Consider the following 22,554-nt stretch of genomic DNA (forward strand, 5'->3'; position numbering starts at 1 on the left):
CATTGAAAAGTTTGCTTTATTTAACACAACATAAAGTTCACATTCCTATGCTTTAATTTTAACAGATTCGGTATTCGTAGTTCATGAGTTTACTAAACGTTAATATGTATATCCTGCTTAATGGAAATAATTAAAACAGATGTCGTTTATCTTTATTATGTGTCGTGTGGTGGCGGCAGATCAAAACAGTTGTCCACCAACCCTTTTCCCACTGGTGTCTTAGGAAGATTACTCTACCATCTGCGACGGTTACCTCCCGACAGGAGAGGCCCTTAGTCTCGTAGAGAACTGACATTGATGCCCCTTAAAACTATGTAAACATATATGTATGAACGCTTCATAAGTGCCTGCGATAGGATTAATATAAATAAAGAATTTTTTGAATTTGAATTTGAGTTTGAATTTTGAATTTGATGACGATGATCAAGTAGTACTTGAAAATCCATCAAATTCAAAAATTTTGTCCGATGATTTTTCTATTGCCGTCTGGTATTAATTCCCGTGGGAAATTATATGTTATGAAATCTACATAAACACTCTTACTGGGCGTAATGGGACACCGCTTTAAAAAGTATTATACCGTTTACACTGCCCACTACCACCGTACATTTTAAACCGAGCCATAAGACTTCGTGATGGTAAATGGAAAAAACTGTGGACTAAAAAAAAAAAAAAAAACAACACTTTGCAAGATACACGTCCTGCAATGTGCCGCCCTGTGCCCATAAACCTAAAGCAAAGGTGTTAAGCCTTAAGTCCCAAATATATTTAAAAAAAAGAAAATCTAAACGTGATTAATTTTTTTCGATATTTAGGCTTTGTTTTATAAACACGATTCAAACAATTAATGTTTTTTTTTTCACGTGTAATTTTTTTTAAATAAATAGCCCTTTTAAAATTAATAGTTTATTTATTATAATAATATTATATTATTGCACCATTTCAATTATGCCAGTAATTTAACATGCGCATATGATTTGCATAGATTTGCAGAGATTTTTAACTCGCATAAGATTTGCATTTTGACGTGAGACTTAGTAAGTTGAGACCGGCTCAAAATGCTTAACAGAGTTAACGTGACCAAAACGCTACGTAACTGCTTCTATGTCCACGAAAAATAATTAGTGATCTCAACGTATACAGTATTTTTTTATTTTATCCCAAATTTTTAAAAAGAAAATGTTTCTGCAAAATTTGCGTTGGAGGTAACTCTGTAATTTTTGGAGTCATACTTCTTTTGGCGCGTTATGGAAATTTATAAGAGTAAATTTTTACGATGCGCGCGCACACCGTCACAAAAAACCAACACCGTGAAGTTAGCTATAGGGTTTGACAGTGTACACTTTCAATTGTCAAAGTCTGCGGGCTCACTCGGTGATTTGATTCATTCTATTCTATTGTACAAAATTCCCAAATTTTAATGTTCAGTGAAACTTGGTTGTCCGATAATGAATCTAATAGTTTTCCAAAATTAATTATGTTAATTATGAACATTTCTTTAATCATGCAGATTTTTGTTTATTATATTTAAATAAATTTTATTTAATAAGATAATGCGCTATAATAAAACTTTCAATGTATTAAATACTTTTTTTCTATTGCTAGCGTCGTTTTCTCTACAAACGTAGAATAGAGCGAAAGATAAAACTTCTAACGTGTGTAAATAAGAACACAGATTTTTTTCTTCTTCTTTTTTTTGCTTTTTTTGGCTTTTAGGTGTGCCAAATGAGGACGTTGTATTATTTTTTTTTCTGTCAGATTAATTTGCCATAATCTTGCATGGTCATTCAGTCAAAAATTATGTTCATGATTTAAAAATAATATATGTTGTTTCAAACTCATTTTGTAATCAGCATCTTAAGATTAAGTTGTTTAGAGTCCGGCATAGAATTTGACACTTAACATATCAGTCTAATATCTTTGTTGTTTGTTGTTGTTGGATTTTCAATATCAGAATCAGAATGCAAATGTCATCCCCCTCCGTAAGGGTGTACAACTGAGAGAGGACAGCTACGTCCTCTGTGATTGTCACTGATGATTATGGGCAAACCCTTATGGGAGGCCTTTACTCCATCAGTGGACTGTTATAGACCATTCAAGATGATAATATAAACGTGAAGATACAACTGGGTATATTTTGAAATTAACATTAAAATAAAAAACCATTTCCATCAAGCAGGACACGCATAACCCACGCGCGGTCATAGACTAAAAACTAACAAAAAAAAAAGCAAAAACTAAGTGACAAAGTCGTAGCCCAGGTATTTCTTATTTTTCCGCCGCACCCTCGCGGCTTTTTTGTCGTCGTAGTCGTCCGAATTGTCTTGGTCGTACACGCTGTGATCTATTAACCAGTCCTCGGAGGTATCCAGCTCAGATTTTATCTCTGTCTTCAGCACTTTCACCTGGAAAACAAGGAACATTTTTTGACGTGACAACGTCTTATAAATTGGTTTGCCGGGTGACACTTCAAGAAACTGCGTTACGCTCCGCTCACAATGAGAGCGAGTGAGAGGCACGCGTGCCTTTCACTTTTTATGTCTGTCTCTCTCGCTCTTAGGCGGGCTAACCATGCCCGAGTGGCTTTGTAGTAAACGCTGTTTCATTGTACGCAAATGTATTGCAAGTTATTGTATGTATATTTGTATATAAATACGTATGTATGTGTAAAGGTAATAATAAAATTTTGTTAATATGAAATTCAGTGCGAGATTCTTTGTATAAATTAATGTTTTAAATATAATTCTTTGTATAAATAAATGTTTTAAATTGTTACTATTATTTCATCCTTCTTCCTACTATACGAATAAATATTCACATTAAAATTATTTTACCACTCAAAGTCGTTGTCACGTAAAACTTTCGCCCGTATACCGACTTTACAGGCAACCAATTTTTTTTAACTATACTACGACAATGCACACATCGCCATCTAGCCCCAAAGTAAGCGTAGCTTGTATTAGTGGTACAAAGATGACTGATGAATATTTTAATGAATAATATACATAAATATTTAGGATATATATATATAAACACCCAGACACTGAAAAACATTCATGCTCATCACACAAACATTTTCAAGTAGTGGGAATCGAACCCACGGCCTTGGACTCAGAAAGCAGGGTCGTTGCAAACTGCGTACACCATACATTCATAGTTTCATTTACGCCTTTTGTGGTTTGCAATAGAAGTACATTTATACAAGCATTCATTCATAGCTTTCGTTAACATGTCACTTACGCCTTTTTTTGGGGTCAATAAAAGTACAATCTTTCATTCAACCGTTCATTCAAATTTCTCGTTAACACATCACTTACGCCCTTTGTCGTGTGCAATAAAAGTACAATCATTCATTCATAGTTTTCGTTAAAACGTCATTTACGCTTTTAGTTGTGTGCAATAAAAGTACATTCATTAATTTATAGTTTCCGTTAAAACATCACTTACGCCCTTTGTGGTGTGCAATAAAAGTGCAATCATTCATTCAACCATACATTTATATTTCTCGTTAACATGTCACTTACGCCCTGTATTTGTCAATTCTGACTTGAATTCTGAGTATGCGAATGAATGAGAGTAAGTTAAAAAAAATAACCTGCTCACGTACGGATGGTGAGCCGACGATTTTCTTCTTCCTGCCCCGTTTGGTGGGATCTGACTCCCGGGACCGCTTCCTGGGCCGCTCCTGAAGGACCAGGTGGGGGTACTCCTCCACGATGAAGTTCTCCGACTCGTAGCTGGTGGTTATTTCCACACCAACGGACGGATCCACGTCCGGCAGTATGTAGTAGTTCTCGAAGTCACCTAAAGAAATAATTATGTGTAATTATTTTTCTGTTTGGGAATGTTAATTGTGAGTGTGAGCAGCGGTGATATCGCATTGGGTAAGAGCTTGACTTCACTTTAATTTTTTTTAAGTTACGTTCGTTTTAATTAATTAAAATATCGCTTGCTTCAACAGTGAAGGAAAACATCGTGAGGAAACCCGCATGCTTGAGAGTTCTACACAATGTTCTCAAAGGTGTGTGGTTTCCACCAATCCGCACAGTGTGGTGGACTACGGCCTTAAGCCCTTCTTGTTGTTGGAGGAGACCCGTGCTCTGTAGTTGGCCGGTAATGAGAGATTATAAGTAAGAATATGAGATCCTATCAAAGAGTGAATGATAGTTAATGTCAAGGAGATAATGAGAGTTATCTATAAATATAAAAGGCAAAGGTAACTGACTGACTGACTGATCTATCAACGTACAGCTCTAACCATTTGACGGATCGGGCTAAAATTTTGCACACAGATAGTTAAAACAATGTAGGAATCCGCTAAGAAAGGATTTTTGAAAATTCCAACCCTAAGAGGTTTAAACTGGAGGAAGAAAGTTTGTATAAAATCCTTCATTTATCAATTCATTTTTTAAGTTAATTCCGTGACTCTTTAAAAAAAATACGTATTCACATATTTTGAAAATTCCAACTCAAAAGGCAACAAATAGGGGACGGAAAATTTATCTAAAAGTTTCTGATTTTCCAAGTAATTTACGTTCATATTTTTCTATTAGCAGCAAGACACTTTTTTAAACCTTTGCAGTTAAAATTTGCCAAATCAAAAATTTAACTTAACGTGACCGAAGCCGCGGGCAGAAGCTGGTTGACTATATTTTTCTATTTATATATATTGAGGTGACGGCAGACCAGAATACAGTGGTCACCACCACTTCTCTTCCCGCGGGTGTCGTACGAGGCGACTAAGGGAAAATAACGTATAGCGGGCAGAAGCGTCTGTGCTACTACCACCACTGCGATGGCCAACCTGTCTGTCTGTCTGAATCTGACCAAGCCCAGTTCGGAGAGGCCTTAAGTACAGCAGTGGACAGTTGTAGACTTTGATGATGAGTGTCTTTTGATGATTACATGTATCGTTATTTATTTTTTATTTTCATATTTCTTTTCCTTTCTTATTTTTGAGTACAACCTAATTCTATAATGCAACTTTTCTTTAGACTTTTTTTTTGTAATTTTATTTTTCTGCCACTGCAAGTTAGCATTTCACCGCAATCTCACCTGGTTGCAGTGGCGTGCATAGAGAGTATGCACAGAGTATGCAGATGATATAAAATGATGAAAATCTCCCGTACGAGAAAAATACCTAAGAAGGGTAGGCTTTTTGTAACTCTTACAATGCATATCCTTAAGCTTTTTATAACTCTTACTGGAGATTTTCTTCATTTTATATCATCTGTCGAACAGCGGATAATACTTATGTCGAAAAGTGAGTGATTGAGAGTGAATGAGTATAAGTCCAAAGGGTGAATGCGATTGAATATCAAACAGCAGTCACAGAGCGAGTGAGAGTTAATGTCCAGGAAAGAATGTCAATATCAACGAGTGATTGAGAGTGAATGAGTGTAAGTGTCAACGAGTGGATGTCATACAGCGAATGATAGTTTTGTCAAAGTGTAATTGCGTCTTAGAGTGCGATTTAGAGTAAATACAAACGACTGAATGAGATTGAATGGATGGAGCATTTACCTTGCAGGGCGATTGCATTCATTTCGGCAGTGAAATGTCGTTTTTTCTTGCCAGTGTTGCAGTGCTTTATGTACGCGTACTTGGGTTTCGGATCCTCCGGAATTATGTTCACTGTCCACGATCTGGGATCAAGAGATACAAGTGTAAGATTTCATCCCACAACTGGGCATCTTCTTCATCATCAACCCGTTGCCGGCCAACTACATTGTGTGTGTCTCCTCTCAGAAATAGTAGTAGTATAGCATTTTTTCGACAGAGCTCGTCCGGGAAAGTACTACCACCATGCATTTTTTTTAATTTAAAAGTTTTTATTTGACTACTTAATAAGCACTCGTATTAAACGGTGTAGGAAAACATCATGATAAAAACCTGCAGAACTTAGTATTCTTCAAAGCTTTGTCAAAGATGAGTCAAAATTCAAAATTAATTTATTTCAAGTAGGCATAATATAAGCACTTTTGGAACGTCAAGTCTGTCTGTTTGTAGTGACTCCACCACCGGTTCGGAAGGCAGATTCTAACGAGAAGAAGCCGGCAAGAAACTCAGCAGTTGTTCTATTCTAACATCAACAATTTACGTTTTAACATTAATTTTTCTATCTTGTGAGAGATGAAAGCGGAGCCGGATGCTTCCAAACAACCTTGTCATTAAGCAAGTCAACACTACCAATGCGAACTTGGCCGGCGTGGTTGCCAAGGCCTAAACCGAGGACTTTGAGGTTTTAAAGTACCTACCGAAACCGTATATTTTTGGCAATAACTCATTGATTGACAAAGATTAAAAATATTTGAAAACCAAAGAGGATACAAACACTTAAGTTAACAACTTCAAGACACAAGATCTTTATTTTGTAGTTTTATTTAAAAGTAAAATAACAAAAAATATTTTTAGGAATTTATAAACAACACATGCACTAATTTTTGGTTTTTTTTTTTTTTTTTTTTAAATTAAAATACTACAAAAATTTCTTTGGGAGTTCGCCATTTTTCTTTAGCTTATCGTAAAAGACCATACCTGTTCTCGGAGACTGGTATCTCCTTAACCTCTTCCATGGTTATCTCCTGCTCCTCAGCTATCTCGTAGATGAAGTTGTCAGAGATGCTGCCGTCCTCCATTATATGAAGTACTTCGTTCTGGTTCTCACTCTCCAACTGCTCCGAAGTTGAAGTTTGGGGGACGATCTGGAATTTAAAAAAAAACTGAGTGAGTACACGGCCTATTTACGCAGTGGGCAGCGACCCTGCTTTCAGAGTTCAAGGCCGTGGGTTCGAGTCCCACAACTGGAAAATGTTTGTGTGATGAACATAAATGTTTTTCAGTGTCTCTCATGTGTCTAAATTATAACGGCAACCGCGCCCTGCAATGGATAAAATTGAATACCAATACGAATTGTTTTTGAAACGACCGCAATCGATAGAACTGATACCGCCGCCGCACCGCGCTGCTGGCAATAATGTGGGATGCTTCTTAATACACCTTTTTTTTTTTACTAGTATGGCCATATTCACTGAGTCACGTAGTATATTGTATTTTATTTTAAAATAAAAAAAATATAATGGTGCTGTTGCCACTGACTCGCCCACCAGTGGGACACGAGTTAGGAAAGGTGGGATACGTACCTCAATGATCTGCTTGGGATCGGTCATCTTGGTGATGACCTGCTCCGACTGGGTGATGGAGGCCTCAGCTTTGTCGGTTTCCACCTTCACCACCCATAACTGCTTCTTCTGGAGGTTTTTCAGAGACCTGGATAGGACGAAAAGTTCAGAGTTTAAGTTCAGAGTTTATTATTGTTGTTTTTAGTAAATTATAATTACTTCAATCTTTATTTCTTTCACATTTGTTTCATAAATATAACCTAAAATTAACTATGTAAAACTAAATAAAATCTAAAACGTCTTCGAAACCCCTTTGGATGGCCAAACTAATTCGTTGGCCAAGGTAGCTGCCCGCTCTAGGATCACCGGTAGACTCCATACCCTTTTCGATCATTCTTTGAAAAAATGGACCTCGTGCCTCCGGACCCCACGGTCCCAAAGTCTCTACTCCAAAAGGCACAAAAAGGAAACTGCTATCCAGGTTTTCATATTTACGCCTCTTGGCCTGATCGATCTTTATACGTATAGTGAATTAAGCTTAATTTTCATAAGTAGGTATACACACTTTGATACATTTCAAATCCAAGATGGCCGCTACCCAAACTACCTCAATATAGATTAGAGGTTGACGGCCGATTGGCGCAGTTTGAAGCGACCCTGCTTTCTGAGTCCAAGGCCGTGGGTTCGATTCCCACTACTGGAAAATGTTTGTGTGATGAGCATGAATGTTTTTCAGTGTCTGGGTGTTTATATTTTCCAAGTATTTATGTATATTATTCATAAAAATATTCATCAGGCATCTCAGTACCCATAACACAAGCTACGCTTACTTTGGGGCTAGATGGCGATGTGTATATTGTAGTAAATTTATATTTATTTATTTGAATACTTTTTAATTTAATAAACTTTAATTATTAATAATTATATTGATTGGTTAGGGAAGGTAAGGGTTGTATTCTAATATTAAGGATTACATGTATGATTAAAAAAGCTTGGGTATGTCTTGCTCTAACGTCATAGCTACACATTAACTCGACTGTGAGATGGTGATAACAAAAAAAAAACCTGGCTAAGTTTGCTGTGGGCTCTTCTTGTGGACGCATTTGGAACCCTCCTAACTTTAGTTTTAAGTTAACGAATGCAGTTATCACCATCACATAACATTAGTGTTAACATGGTTAATGTATGAACGCTTCATAAGTGCCAGTGATAAGGCCCACATGAATAAAACCTATTTGAATTTAAATTTTGAATTTGGTTTAACAATAAAATTAGAATTAAAATGATTCATGATAATTGATTATGCTTACTTAAATTATTAATAAAACGGCTGTTAAGCTTTGGCTTTTAGAGAGGCAAAATCTATCCAAATCTTAAATAAACTTGTTAAAGATCACTTTATGTCTCAATCAACTGATCACCCGGGATAGTTCACTGCTCCCTCCTTCTCTTTTATTAATTTTTTATTATTTTTAGTTTTAGATATATATTTATTTTATATATTTTGTTTCATTTGTTTATTTATTTATTTATTTAAACTCTTTATTTGTACACCACTACACAGTTAGGAAAATAATCATTCATATTTAATCTAGCATATTATTTTTTATAAATTATATGTATAATTGTAGTTACTTATTTATTTATTTGTCTTTAATTACAAATATTGTTTTTTATATATTATATGTATATATTTAAGTAATGAAATATGTATTTTATGGGTATATGTATATATGCAGAAAAAAAGAAACAAACACATGAAGAATGAAGCGGGATACAAAAGGTAGGTAGATCTTTAATAATTTATATGTATACCTTAATAATAAGTGTAATATAAATGATTGCTAACCAAATAATATAAGTTCAATATGATTTCTCTGTAAGTGAATATGTAAATTATTCTTTAACAGAAATAAATGATTCTTTAACCTGAAAAGGCGGCCTTATCGCTAAGTAGCGATCCAAAGAAAATTATATCTCTAGTACTCACAGATAGCCGAGGGTGTCGACCAGCTGCCTCACATTTAGCCTGGAGACTGATTCCGGGGTCTCCTGCACAGGTTCACAACTGTAGTTATGTTCTGTGCGTATTATGTCTGCGACTGGAAAAAATACAAAAAAAAAAATTTAAGCCTTGTGGTGGCTTATATCATGGGCCTCATAAGGCTCAGAGTCACTCAGCGGGCGATGGAAAGAGCAACGTTGGGAGTATCTCTACGTGATCAAATCAGGAATGAGGAGATCCGTAGAAGAACCAGAGTTACCGACATAGCTCGGCGAGTTGCTAAGCTGAAGTGGAAATGGGCGGGGCACATAGCTCGGAGAACCGATGGACGTTGGGGCTCCAAGGTGTTGGAATGGCGACCCCGCACAGGTAAACGCAGTGTTGGTCGGCCCCCAACGGGGTGGACAGACGACATCAAGCGAGTCGCTGGGAGCCGCTGGAAGCAAGCGGCCCAGGACCGTGGATTTTGGGAACTCTCTACAAAAGACCTATGTCCAGCAGTGGACTTCAATCGGTTGAAGTGATCATCATAATATCAAGCCATTACAAACCCACTATAGGGTACTTTATAAGCGCTTTTGAAACGTCAAGTATGTCTGTTGGTAGTGACTCTACCACCGGTTCGGAAAGCAGATTCAACCGAGAAGAGCTATCAAGAAACTCAGTAGTTGCTCTTTTCAATTCAATGTTTTTTTTATTAAACGTAGCTAAGATCACTCCCGCCTAGTTAGCATTTCAAACAAAAAAACAAAATCAATACACGATAATTAAAAAAAAGAATATGTAATGCCACAGACTCATCATCACATCAAGAGATCAACGGCCCACTACAGAGCCCGGGTCTCCTCCCACAATGAGAATGGCTTAGGCTGTAGTCCACCACGCTGGCCCAGTGCGGATTGGTGGACACCACACGCCTTTGAGAACATAATGGAGAACTCTCAGGCATGCGGGTTTCCTCACGATGTTTTCCTTCACTGTTGCAGAAAGTGCTATTTGAATCGCTCAAAACGCACATAACTTAGAAACGTCAGAGGTGCGTGATTCGAACACGGTTACCCGAAAGTGAAGCCGAATTCCTAATCACAGGGCTATCACCGCTTCTCATTGCTTATACAACGTGTAAATGAAAACCGAAATAATACTTCACAGGCTATAGAGGTACATTTTGTACTGTCTCTGAGACTTATCTGTGAAACCGAATACCTAATAGTTTTTGAGTAATCCACTGCCATAGATTTAACTAAAAGAAATCCGATACAGCCCTAACATCACATGCAAAGTTAAAATCATGTGACTCCTGTCACTTTATTACGTAAACGTCGCGTAGCGTAGGTACTATGCGCGTGTCGGTCTTTTACATTCATATGTTTTGAATTAGTAATGTTTTATTTTTTTAAAGCTACACTATCGCATTTGTTTTGAGTATTTTGTCATAATAAGTGTTAGAATAAGAAAATAAATAAATTTAAAAAAAATCATAAAAAAATAAATATGTTTCTTTAGAGTTAATTTTTTTTTACAGGGTGTTTCCTTATGATATTTACTCGTGCATTCTTTAATATTATTTAATACAAATTTCAAGGTTAAATAGGGACTGAAAGTTTATTTGTAAGTGAGCGTTAATATCTGAAACAAAAGGTCAACATTAACTTGGTGTTTTATGTTATAAACCATTTCATGGGCAGCGATTTAGGCGAGCTGCTTACTTAGGTTGTTAAGGAAGTAAAATCCAACAAACATACACACTTTCCGATTAATATATATATATATATATATATATATATATATATATATAATATTAGTAAGGAAACTTTGAATTATGCCTACACAAAAAATTTCTTAAGTGAACTTTACTGGTACTTTAGTCGATTTAAAACTAAACTAAACATTTAGGTACCTATATCCTTGCGAGATATGTTCTTTAAACTACCTACTCAGTATTTTTCTAAATGATAAAGTGCCTACACAAAAACTATCTTTAGTAAACTCTACTGGTACTTCAGTCGATTTTAAACTTCACAGTATTTACCTTTGTCCTTGTGGGATATGATGATCTTAAATTCAAAATTCAAATTCAAATTCAAATTCATTTATTTCAGGTAGGCCTACTTTGTAAGCACTTTTGAAACGTCAAGTATGTATGTTTGTGTGACTCTACCACCGGTTCGGAAAGCAGATTCTACCGAGAAGAGCCGGCAAGAAACTCAGTAGTTGCTCTTTTCCAACATCAACATTTACAATCATTATAACTTATAACTTACTGCTCAGAATGTTTCATAACTATACACCTAATACTTTGAATGAAGTCCAAACAAGAACTTTCTTTAGTCAATTCTACTGGTACTTTAGTCGATTTCATACTAAACTAAACATTTAGTTGCCAAAGTACTTGTGGGATATGTACTTTAATTCACTTAGTATTTTTCAAAATTATAAACCCGAATAGTGCCTAACCAAAAACTACCTTTAGTAAACTCTACTGATACTTTAGTCGATTTTAAACTAAATTAAACATTTAGTTACCAAAGTACTTGTGGGATATGTACTTAGAAACGTCAGAGGTGCGTGATTCGAACACGGTTACCCGAAAGTGAAGCCGAATTCCTAATCACAGGGCTATCACCGCTTCTCATTGCTTATACAACGTGTAAATGAAAACCGAAATAATACTTCACAGGCTATAGAGGTACATTTTGTACTGTCTCTGAGACTTATCTGTGAAACCGAATACCTAATAGTTTTTGAGTAATCCACTGCCATAGATTTAACTAAAAGAAATCCGATACAGCCCTAACATCACATGCAAAGTTAAAATCATGTGACTCCTGTCACTTTATTACGTAAACGTCGCGTAGCGTAGGTACTATGCGCGTGTCGGTCTTTTACATTCATATGTTTTGAATTAGTAATGTTTTATTTTTTTAAAGCTACACTATCGCATTTGTTTTGAGTATTTTGTCATAATAAGTGTTAGAATAAGAAAATAAATAAATTTAAAAAAAATCATAAAAAAATAAATATGTTTCTTTAGAGTTAATTTTTTTTTACAGGGTGTTTCCTTATGATATTTACTCGTGCATTCTTTAATATTATTTAATACAAATTTCAAGGTTAAATAGGGACTGAAAGTTTATTTGTAAGTGAGCGTTAATATCTGAAACAAAAGGTCAACATTAACTTGGTGTTTTATGTTATAAACCATTTCATGGGCAGCGATTTAGGCGAGCTGCTTACTTAGGTTGTTAAGGAAGTAAAATCCAACAAACATACACACTTTCCGATTAATATATATATATATATATATATATATATATATATATAATATTAGTAAGGAAACTTTGAATTATGCCTACACAAAAAATTTCTTAAGTGAACTTTACTGGTACTTTAGTCGATTTAAAACTAAACTAAACATTTAGGTACCTATATCCTTGCGAGATATGTTCTTTAAACTACCTACTCAGTATTTTTCTAAATGATAAAGTGCCTACACAAAAACTATCTTTAGTAAACTCTACTGGTACTTCAGTCGATTTTAAACTTCACAGTATTTACCTTTGTCCTTGTGGGATATGATGATCTTAAATTCAAAATTCAAATTCAAATTCAAATTCATTTATTTCAGGTAGGCCTACTTTGTAAGCACTTTTGAAACGTCAAGTATGTATGTTTGTGTGACTCTACCACCGGTTCGGAAAGCAGATTCTACCGAGAAGAGCCGGCAAGAAACTCAGTAGTTGCTCTTTTCCAACATCAACATTTACAATCATTATAACTTATAACTTACTGCTCAGAATGTTTCATAACTATACACCTAATACTTTGAATGAAGTCCAAACAAGAACTTTCTTTAGTCAATTCTACTGGTACTTTAGTCGATTTCATACTAAACTAAACATTTAGTTGCCAAAGTACTTGTGGGATATGTACTTTAATTCACTTAGTATTTTTCAAAATTATAAACCCGAATAGTGCCTAACCAAAAACTACCTTTAGTAAACTCTACTGATACTTTAGTCGATTTTAAACTAAATTAAACATTTAGTTACCAAAGTACTTGTGGGATATGTACTTTAATTCACTTAGTATTTTTCAAAATTATAAACCCGAATAGTGCCTAACCCAAAACTACCTTTAGTAAACTCTACTGATACTTTAGTCGATTTTAAACTAAATTAAACATTTAGTTACCAAAGTACTTGTGGGATATGTACTTTTATATACCTCTTCAGTATTTTTCAATGTTATAAACCTGAATGGTGCCTAAACAAAAACTTACTTAAGTAAACTTTAGTGGTACTTTAGTCGATTTCATACTAAACTAAACATTTAGTTACCAAAGTACTTGTGGGATATGTACTTTAATTCACTTAGTATTTTTCAAAATTATAAACCCGAATAGTGCCTAACCCAAAACTACCTTTAGTAAACTCTACTGATACTTTAGTCGATTTTAAACTAAACTAAACATTTAGTTACCAAAGTACTTGTGGGATACGTACTTTTATATACCTCTTCAGTATTTTTCAATGTTATAAACCTGAATGGTGCCTAAACAAAAACTTACTTAAGTAAACTTTACTGGTACTTTAGTCGATTTCATACTAAACTAAACATTTAGTTACCAAAGTACTTGTGGGATATGTACTTTAATTCACTTAGTATTTTTCAAAATTATAAACCCGAATAGTGCCTAATCAAAAACTACCTTTAGTAAACTATACTGGTACTTTAGTCGATTTTAAACTAAACTAAACATATAGTTACCAAAGTTCTTGTGGGATACGTACTGTTGTATACCTACTCAGTATTTTTCAACATTATAAAACCGAATGGAGCCCACACAAAAACTACCTTTAGTAAACAATACTGGTACTTTAGTCGATTTTAAACTAAACTAAACATATAGTTACCAAAGTCCTTGTGGGATATGTACTTTAATTTACTTAGTATTTTTTTTAAATTATAAAACCGAACAGTGCCTAAACAAAAACTATCTTTAGTGAACTTCTACTGGTACTTTAGTCGATTTTAAACTAAACTAAACATTTATTTACCTTGGTCCTTGTGGGATATGAACTTTTCGTAATTGCTTTGGTAAGAGCCACGGGCCGCGCCTGTAACCAGAGCGGCCCTTTAGTTCCAAAATAACCATACTTTTCGTGCGTAAATGCGTGTATGTTTGTTTGTTACCTATTCTCGGCTCAACCCCCAGCTGAGATTATTATGGGGTATTAAACTAGTGCGCATTTTCATAACTACATATTTCAGTACTCAGCCAAAAGGCATATGTTGTAAGAGCTTAATGGCCACCGACTAAACTTATTTTTTAAAAATTAGGGTTTATAACTTTTTATATAGGTTTTGTATTTCCGTAAAATTAAATTTCTCTTTAGTCGAACTTTGGTTTTCTAAGTTATATTTTATTTTACACTGTTTGAATTGTTTGTTATAAACCTAATCTTACATTATAAAGAGAAAAGAGTTTTTTATTTGTTTGCACCAAATAGGCTCCGAAAGTACTGACCCGACTTTAACCGTTTCTTCGCAAAAAGAAAGCAAAACTATTACGAAGTAACAAAGGCTACAATTTGTTTAACAAAAAAAAAGGAAATCCTTACGAAAATAGCAATAATGTAAAACCGAAGTACCAACATTTTGCATATAAAAATACATTACTACGAGTACGACGGCCGAGTGGCGCAGTGGGCAGCGACCGATTCCCACAACTGGAAAATGTTCATCACATGAATGTTTTTCAGTGTCTGGGTGTTTATCTGTATATTATAAGTATTTATGTGTATTATATTCATAAAAAATATTCATCAGCTATCTCAGTACCCATAACACAAGCTACGCTTACTTTGGGGCTAGATGGCGATGTGTGTATTGTCGTAGTATATTTATTTATTTATTATTACTTAGTATGCGCTGAGAATACTGTTGGTGATACATAAAAAATATGTAAGACTACTTTAATCAAAGTAGTCTTTACTACGTTAAATAAAGTCCGTGATGTATTTACATCACGGACGGTCCGTGTCATAGTTAAATCACAAAAGCAGTTTTTGTGTTCTAAAATGTTAGCAGATCGCCGTTAGAAACAAAAGTGGATTACTGTTGTAACGCAGTATAAATTCTTATTCAATTCTATAGTTTAATTCATGAAGGGTATTAATATAGCTACTTAACGTAAAATACTTTTTAATTCATTCCAATCGGATTTTTCGAAGTTTTTTGTGGTATAATTTTTTTTTTTAAGACGTAATGTAATTTCATGAAACGCTTATTTCTTGCGTACTTACGTTTCTTGTCTTGCTCCGTCTGCTCATAAACAGGGGCTTGCTTAGCCGGTGGCGTCAGGAGTTCAGGTAACATTGGCGAGTCGATCCAAAGGCCTTGGGCGTCCAGCTCGAAATGATACCTATGATGATACAAACAAAAAAAAAACATCTTCACGAAGTCACTCAGCAGACGATGGAGAGAACTCTCTCCATCGTTGGAGTCAAATACAGCTTTTATTTACTATGATGATATTCTATTGTTGGTTGTACATGGGTGTAGATAATGATCTTCACCCGCTCGAGAAGAGAATAGAAGAGAATGAATACGGAGAGAAATAAATGATTTAATATATTATGAGACTTAAATTAACTTAAAGCAAAATCTAGCCCGGCGAAGCGGGCTGGGTACGCTAGTATAGTATAAAGGAAGAACTATGTAAAATAGTAATAATAAAATTGGGTGTGAATTTTTTTAATTCCACTACGAGCTAGCCCTTGAATGCAATCTCACCTGGTAATAAGTGATGATGCAGTCTAAGTTACTACCATACTCCCGGTTCTAGTCATAGTTGCTCTAACCGGGTTGCTCTTCTAATCATTTCAAATGACAATGTGAGATGGTGATAACAAAAACGAACACAGGGCTTCTTCTTAGAGCAGGACGCGTTTTATCATTTCAAGCATGGAATAAAGCTGGAATTTTTACTCAGTGGCGCAGTGGGCAGTGACCCCGCTTTCAGAGTACAAAACAAGTTCGATTCCCACAACTGGAAAACGTTTCTGTGATGGGCATGACTCTTTTTCAGTGTCTGGGTGTTTATATGTACATTCTAAGTATTTATGTTTATGATTCATAAAATTACATTACTCAGTCATCTTAGTACCCATAACACAAGCTACGCTTACTTTGGGACTAGATGTGTGTATTACCGTAGTGGGGTGTGGGGGAGTGTCTGTTTCTGTCCCATTTAACCAACCTTTTATATAAAAGGTAACGGGGTCGTTGTTAAATCATCGGCAATCTCCAACCCCCACCAGTGGCTCCGAGAAGCTGTTTTGCATGCAGCGGCCACACCCCGGTAACCACGTTGGTTCGTGGGCTAAACCTGGGGGGGGGGGGGGGGGGGGAATTTATACGTCATGCGTATAAATCTGAAAGTGGCTACTCCCTGCTCAGTGCAAGTCCACCCCGGTGATGAAGGCATCTCAACGCTGATAAGCAAAAGAGATTGGTGGACTTGGCGGGGTAGCGATGGTGGACAGCCTAAGGCTGCGATAGGAGTCAAGGTTATCGTCGAGGGAGTGCATCTGCATTTGCACGTTCACTTGTGCACTTTAATATATCCTGCGCAATTGACTGGCTGGGTTAATTATCGGACTCCGAAAAAGAAGAAAAAAAAAACAGAACTAGTCGCTGTTGCCGTACGCGGCAGTGAACCAATGATGACCGTAGTAAATAAATAAATAAAAAAAAAAAAAAAAAAAAGCATTTTATTCCATGCAAATAATATTACAAACATAGTAAGTATTTTAAATTTTTTAGTACATATATATAAAAAAAAAAAAAAAAACATAGTAAGAAAAAGAATGAAGTAAAAAATAGTGTCTATAAAGTTTACAATACAAATTCGTTTCAACATTTTTTTCTTTTATTATATTTAAGAATTAATTTATTATTGGTTTTCATATTTAATTTGCAAGGACCCCGCTCAGGTCTCAGGCAACCGGCCTCCCCTAACAGGTGGACTTTTAATGTCACTACATGGAACGGCCCACCAGGCAAACGCCGAATAGGAAGACCATACTCGAAATAGGAGGATGATATTAAAAAGATCGCAGGAACAAACTGGTTACAAACAGCCAAAAATAGACCAAAATGGAAATCCTTGCAGGAGGCCTTCACCTGACCGTAGTATATTATTTATTTATTTAAATTTGTAAGGACTCTAGGACTTTAGCCCACCATCCCAAGAAGATTATAAGCTTACCCGCATAGCTGCAGGCTGACATGCCTCCAGAAGCACTCGCTCTCTTCGTGCATTGCACCCTCGATCCAGTCTTGCCTTTTGTCATCCCCGTGTGCTGATGTATTGACACTGAAAAATTAATATTAACATCATTCGTCAGTAGCCTATATGGCCGATTGGCGCAGTGGGCAGGACCCTGCTTTCCGAGTCCAAGCTGTGGGTTCGATTCCCACTGGAAGATGAATGTGCGAAATGAACGTTTTTCAGTGTCAAAAAAAGTTCAAAATTTATTTAAAACGTTTACAATATTAAGGATTATTGCTGTAATCAGGTTGCTCTTCTAATAATTTTAAATTAAAAAAAAAAAACAAAATTCATTATTTCAAGTAGGCCTAATATAAGCTCTTTTGAAACGTCAAGTCTGTCTGTTTGTAGTGCCTCTACCACCGGTTCGGAAGGCAGATTCTACCGAGAAGAAGCCGGCAAGAAACTCAGCAGTTGCTCTTTTCCAATATGAACAATTTACATTTTAAATTTTAAAATTTATTTTTCTATCTTGTGAGAGATGAAAGCGGAGCCGGATGCTTCCAAGCAACCTTGTCATTAAGAAATTCATAAATCATTTGTATAATAACCTCTATTTATTTAAATATATTAGACCAGGGCGCGTTCGGAACCCTCTTAGCTTCAGGTTTGAGTCGGCGAACAAAGTTATCACCATCCCCTTACAATTATGTGAACATATATGTATGAACGAACGCTTGAGAAGTGCCTGTGATAGGCCTACATGACTAAAGAAATTTTGGATATGAATCTTTCCTTTACAATGTAAAGTGTTTCCTTTAACTCATAAAGTATGTCCAGACAGCTTGATTTTTGGCACAGAGTTATTAGATAGGACGTAGAGTAACATAGTCGACTTTAAATACCAGAAAACTGAATGGTTCCCATAGGTTTTGTAAGAAAAACCATGTTATAACACGGTAGAGCCACACAACCGATTGCTAGTACAAAAAAAAAATTAGATAAGTATCGCCATAAGTTTGTATTCACATCAGTCCAACAACAAAGTTCTTTGAGACTAGTTTTCAAATACAAATGTTATTATGCAATGTTACATTTATGCAAATTCAATCTTTAGAAATGTTGAATATTATATGCGATAGTTGAAATTGCCTCCGCATATGGGATGGGTATTGCATAACTTCTGATGTTTCATCTCGTTATAAATTAAGAAAACTTCAGGTTATCTAAACTCAATGATGACAGTAATTATTCCATCTTTCCAGAACTTTAGCGGTAGTTGGTGTATCATAGTGCACTGTGGTGAAGTTTGGTACACAAAATATCTACCTCTACCTAGTCTCTGTTACAGGAGGTCGTCAAAGATACAGACTTTCTCATCTTTATTCAAACCTCTCACTAAAGCTATGTCTTATGGTTTGTTAGTTCTTTATTAGTACCATTCAGGCATTTTTTTTTTTTTTTTTTAATAAATATAAATAAATAAATAAATATACTACGACAATACACACATCGCCATCTAGCCCCAAAGTAAGCGTAGCTTGTGTTATGGGTACTAAGATGACTGATGAATATTTTTATGAATTATATATACATAAATACTCAGAAAATACATATAAACACACAGACACTGAAAAACACTTAATGCTCATCACACAAACATTTTCCAGTTGTGGGAATCGAACCCACGGCCTTGGACTCAGAAAGCAGGGTCGCTGCCCACTGCGCCAGTCGGCCGTCAATTTGGGACTTATTATTTCTGAATTTTTTAGGCCTGGTCTGGTGGAAGGCTTTGTGACTATAGCTAGTTACCACCCTAACAATGAAGACGTGCTGCGAAACAATTTAGCATTCCAGCACAAAATCCAGCTCAGAAACCGATAAGAGGTAATCACCGGGCACCAGTATTTTTTTTTTTTTTTATAAATCTGCAATCAGTCGCGAGACTATAATCAGATGTGCTGGGTGGGTTATTGGCATTTACAGACGAGGGAGCCATCGCTCAACCGTCCGTCAATTGTCGAGCACATCAGCTCGTTTTAGGCGTTTCATACGTGGAGCTACTAATAGTGAGCTAGCAAGACGGTTGGGGTGTTTAGCTAGGCGTTCTTTGTGTTTTTTACAGAACCTGCCGATTTCCTCAAATACCGTTGGCATTTCGAGATACTGATGAATCTCGTCGTTGCGTGCGAACCAGGGAGCGTCAGTGATTACCCGTAGAATTTTGTTTTGGACCCTTTGGATGCGCATCATGTTAGACTTACTGCAGATACCCCATAGCTGTATGCCGTAAAGCCAGATGGGTTTGAGCATTGCGCAATATACGAGCAATTTGTTATTGAGCCGCAGACTGCCGGCCAAGCAGCCAGAACAAATTTCGGAATCTATAATAATCTGGCATTGAGTTCATCTCTTTTGTGATCGATGTGGTATTTCCAGGTCAAGCGCCGGGCACCAGTATAAAAAAAAAATATTGATGGCGATTTGGACGGCCGACTGGCGCAGTTAGCAACCCTTCTCTCCAAGTCCTAGGCCATGGGTTCGATTCCCACAACTGGAAAATGATTGTGTGATGAACATGTATGTTTTTCAGTGTCTGGTTGTTCATCTGTATATTAAAAGAATTTATGTATCTATTATTCACAAAAATATTCATCAGTCATCTTAGTACCGATAACACAAGCTACGCTTACTTTAGGGCTAGATGGCGATGTGTGTATTGTCATAGTATTTTTATTGATTTTTGAAATTCAAATTCATTTATTGCATATTACAAGGTCAGGTTGGATTGATTACATGTATGAAGTCCCAACAATTACAAAGTATTATATTTTAATTATTTAAAACTAGTACATTAAATGTCATATTTAAACTAATTATAAAATTCATTAATATTATAAAAAAAAATTAACTAAAAATAATTAATAAATGTATGATTTAAATATGTAGCATACATTTCTAACTCCTCAGAGTTATATTTGTTTTTAATTTCTCTGATGATTGTTGAGTCCTATTATAGTATAAAGGGCAACATAATTGATAAAAAAGCTTGGGTGTGAATTATTGCTCTAACCAGGTTGCTCTTCTAATCAACAAAAAAAAATCACCCATCTAAGCTTGTTATGGGCTTCTTCTCAGACCAGGACGCATTTGGAACCCTCGTAGCTTTAGTTTTAAGTTTACGAATGTGGTAACCACCATCATCTCACTACTGTGTAATTCTTATGTATGCAAAAAAGTGCCACCTATGGGCCTACTTGAATAAAGATATTTTTGACATAATCTTGTCAAGGGTGTGTAAGGTCTAGTAACGTGGCCAGTGTGGTGGACCCTTCTCATTCTGAAAGATGACCTGTGCCCTATCTTCTTCTTTGTCGTAACACTCTTGCCAGAGCGGTGGGACATTGTTTGTGGCAGTCGTTACTCGCCTCACAATCATTCGCCACTTCTCCCTATTTGCAGATATCTCTGGTACACTCGTGTGAGGGACCTCCCACTGAAGATTTGACCTGATCGGTCCATCGCATAAATAACGGTGACCTACCGTGCACTCTAGTGCCTTCTACCTTGCCCTATTTAGGGCCAGTAATGGGTTGTTGATGAATATGACTTTTGTATGGGATCTGGGACACATTATCCTTATAGCCAGTGGTGTGCATAGAGGGTATGCACAGGGTATGCAGATGATATAAAATGTAGAAAATCTCCAGTACGAGCTATACATACTTAAGTGTAGGCTTTTTATAACTCTTACAATGCCTATCCTTAAGTATTTATAACTCGTACTGGAGATTTTCTTCATTTTATATCATCTGCATACCCTGTGCATACCCTATATGCATGCCACTGCTTATAACTATGGCAATAGTCTGACAACTACAATCTGATCCTAACTTTTAGTTTAAGTCTATCCCTAGAGCTGCCTTCTGGCCTTATCCCACATTTTGAGAGGTCAGCATAACATGATGTCATCAAACTTAAAGGTAGAGTTTTGACCGACTGCCTCTGCTGTCAATCCTCCTTGGGAATCACTCCTATTGCTTATCTGATGTCAAACCTCTGTTAACTATAACGGTATTGAAGTTATTAATTTAGCAACAAAGTTACGAGCACTATAACAGCTGTATCAAAGCCACAAAACGATTATTCGCGATAAATAAATTGATAAGGGTATGCCTCGCTGAGTATAAAACAAATATAGTTTCCATAGATCGACAAAATACCATTACAATGGGATATATTGCATAATTTTCGTTATTAGAGGTATCTGAGCAACTTTTGTTGGCGAAAGTTGAATGTAAACAAATACTTAATATCTTATAGGAAGATATCTCTGTGAAGTACATACGCGTATATAGGACGCTTTCGAGGTCGTACGTGGGAGCGTCGCCTTAATACCATCTAGAGCTCAAAAGAACTGTACCGTATGATAATAAAAGCGGGAAAATCACTTACTTGTAAAAGGAAAAGCTGCAAACCACATCGTATTCCAAATTGCAGCCTTCAACCACACATTTTTGATCGCTCATAATGGAGACCGTAGCCACAAACACCAAATATGGATTCCGTTCACTCACATATTGTTTCGACGTGAAAATTATAAAATATTAACATTTAGCGCCTAAACTAACTTTCAAACAAACTAATTTGATGGATCCCAAGAAAATTATCAATCAAATGTCGAAAATGACATGCTGTCACGAAAAGTCGAATTCCCAAATGCGTGCCATGAAATGGTCAATGGTGATGTAATTTTCCATGGGACCTTGTACATGGCAGCACTGGAATTTGTAATCGATTATTAAAACATCGATTCTGCTTTCGATTTAAATTGATATAATTATTTTTATGCGTTTTTTTGTTTTAAGTTGCTTATTTAAATCAAACTAACTTTTTAGTAATATTTTAGAAAGCATATGTACATAAAATAAAGTAAACTCAACTCACTATGTGTCTATTTGTAATATTTAAATGGATCTTATTTAAATTTACGGTTGGAAAATAAGCTCTTGGAGAAGGTTCTATTTATTACCTTCAAGTGAACATGATATATATCAATACTTCATTGATCATACCAATAGTTAGCGAATAATAACGTAGTTGGTATGACCTACGTTACTATTAGCTGGTGCCACGACTTCGAAAATGTT

General features: G+C 35.8%; 1 protein-coding gene across 3 annotated transcripts; it reads right to left on the reverse strand.

Annotated features, from left to right (window-relative positions):
• Positions 1–1,581: 1,581 nt before the first annotated feature.
• On the reverse strand, positions 1,582–22,122 carry LOC120635739. Of its 3 annotated transcripts, none has more exons than XM_039906867.1 (9): positions 21,860–22,122; positions 17,402–17,509; positions 15,435–15,553; positions 9,112–9,223; positions 7,143–7,269; positions 6,538–6,704; positions 5,524–5,645; positions 3,608–3,804; positions 1,582–2,405 (listed from the first exon to the last, which is right to left on the reverse strand). In XM_039906867.1, exons 1-9 carry the CDS (start codon positions 21,931–21,933, stop codon positions 2,238–2,240), a joined length of 1,194 nt encoding a protein of 397 aa, XP_039762801.1. In that variant the 5' UTR covers positions 21,934–22,122; the 3' UTR covers positions 1,582–2,237. The 3 variants fall into 3 exon arrangements, with proteins under 3 accessions (XP_039762801.1, XP_039762800.1, XP_039762802.1); XM_039906866.1 differs by having other exon boundaries at positions 3,596–3,804; XM_039906868.1 differs by having other exon boundaries at positions 2,263–2,405; positions 3,604–3,804.
• Between the last annotated feature and the right edge of the window lie 432 nt (positions 22,123–22,554).

This window comes from Pararge aegeria, chromosome 27, assembly GCF_905163445.1.
Source record: "Pararge aegeria chromosome 27, ilParAegt1.1, whole genome shotgun sequence".
Lineage (NCBI taxonomy): Eukaryota > Metazoa > Arthropoda > Insecta > Lepidoptera > Nymphalidae > Pararge > Pararge aegeria.

Bases quoted from the DNA above. Each gene is read 5' to 3' on its own strand.
- LOC120635739 (XM_039906866.1), bottom strand. From the start codon at position 21,933: ATGAGCGATCAAAAATGTGTGGTTGAAGGCTGCAATTTGGAATACGAT. The intron at 15,554-17,401 runs GTAAGCTTATAA...GTATCATCATAG, and splicing joins GTCAGCCTGCAGCTATGCGG to GTATCATTTCGAGCTGGACG. The intron at 7,270-9,111 runs GTGAGTACTAGA...CGTCCTATCCAG, and splicing joins GTCGACACCCTCGGCTATCT to GTCTCTGAAAAACCTCCAGA.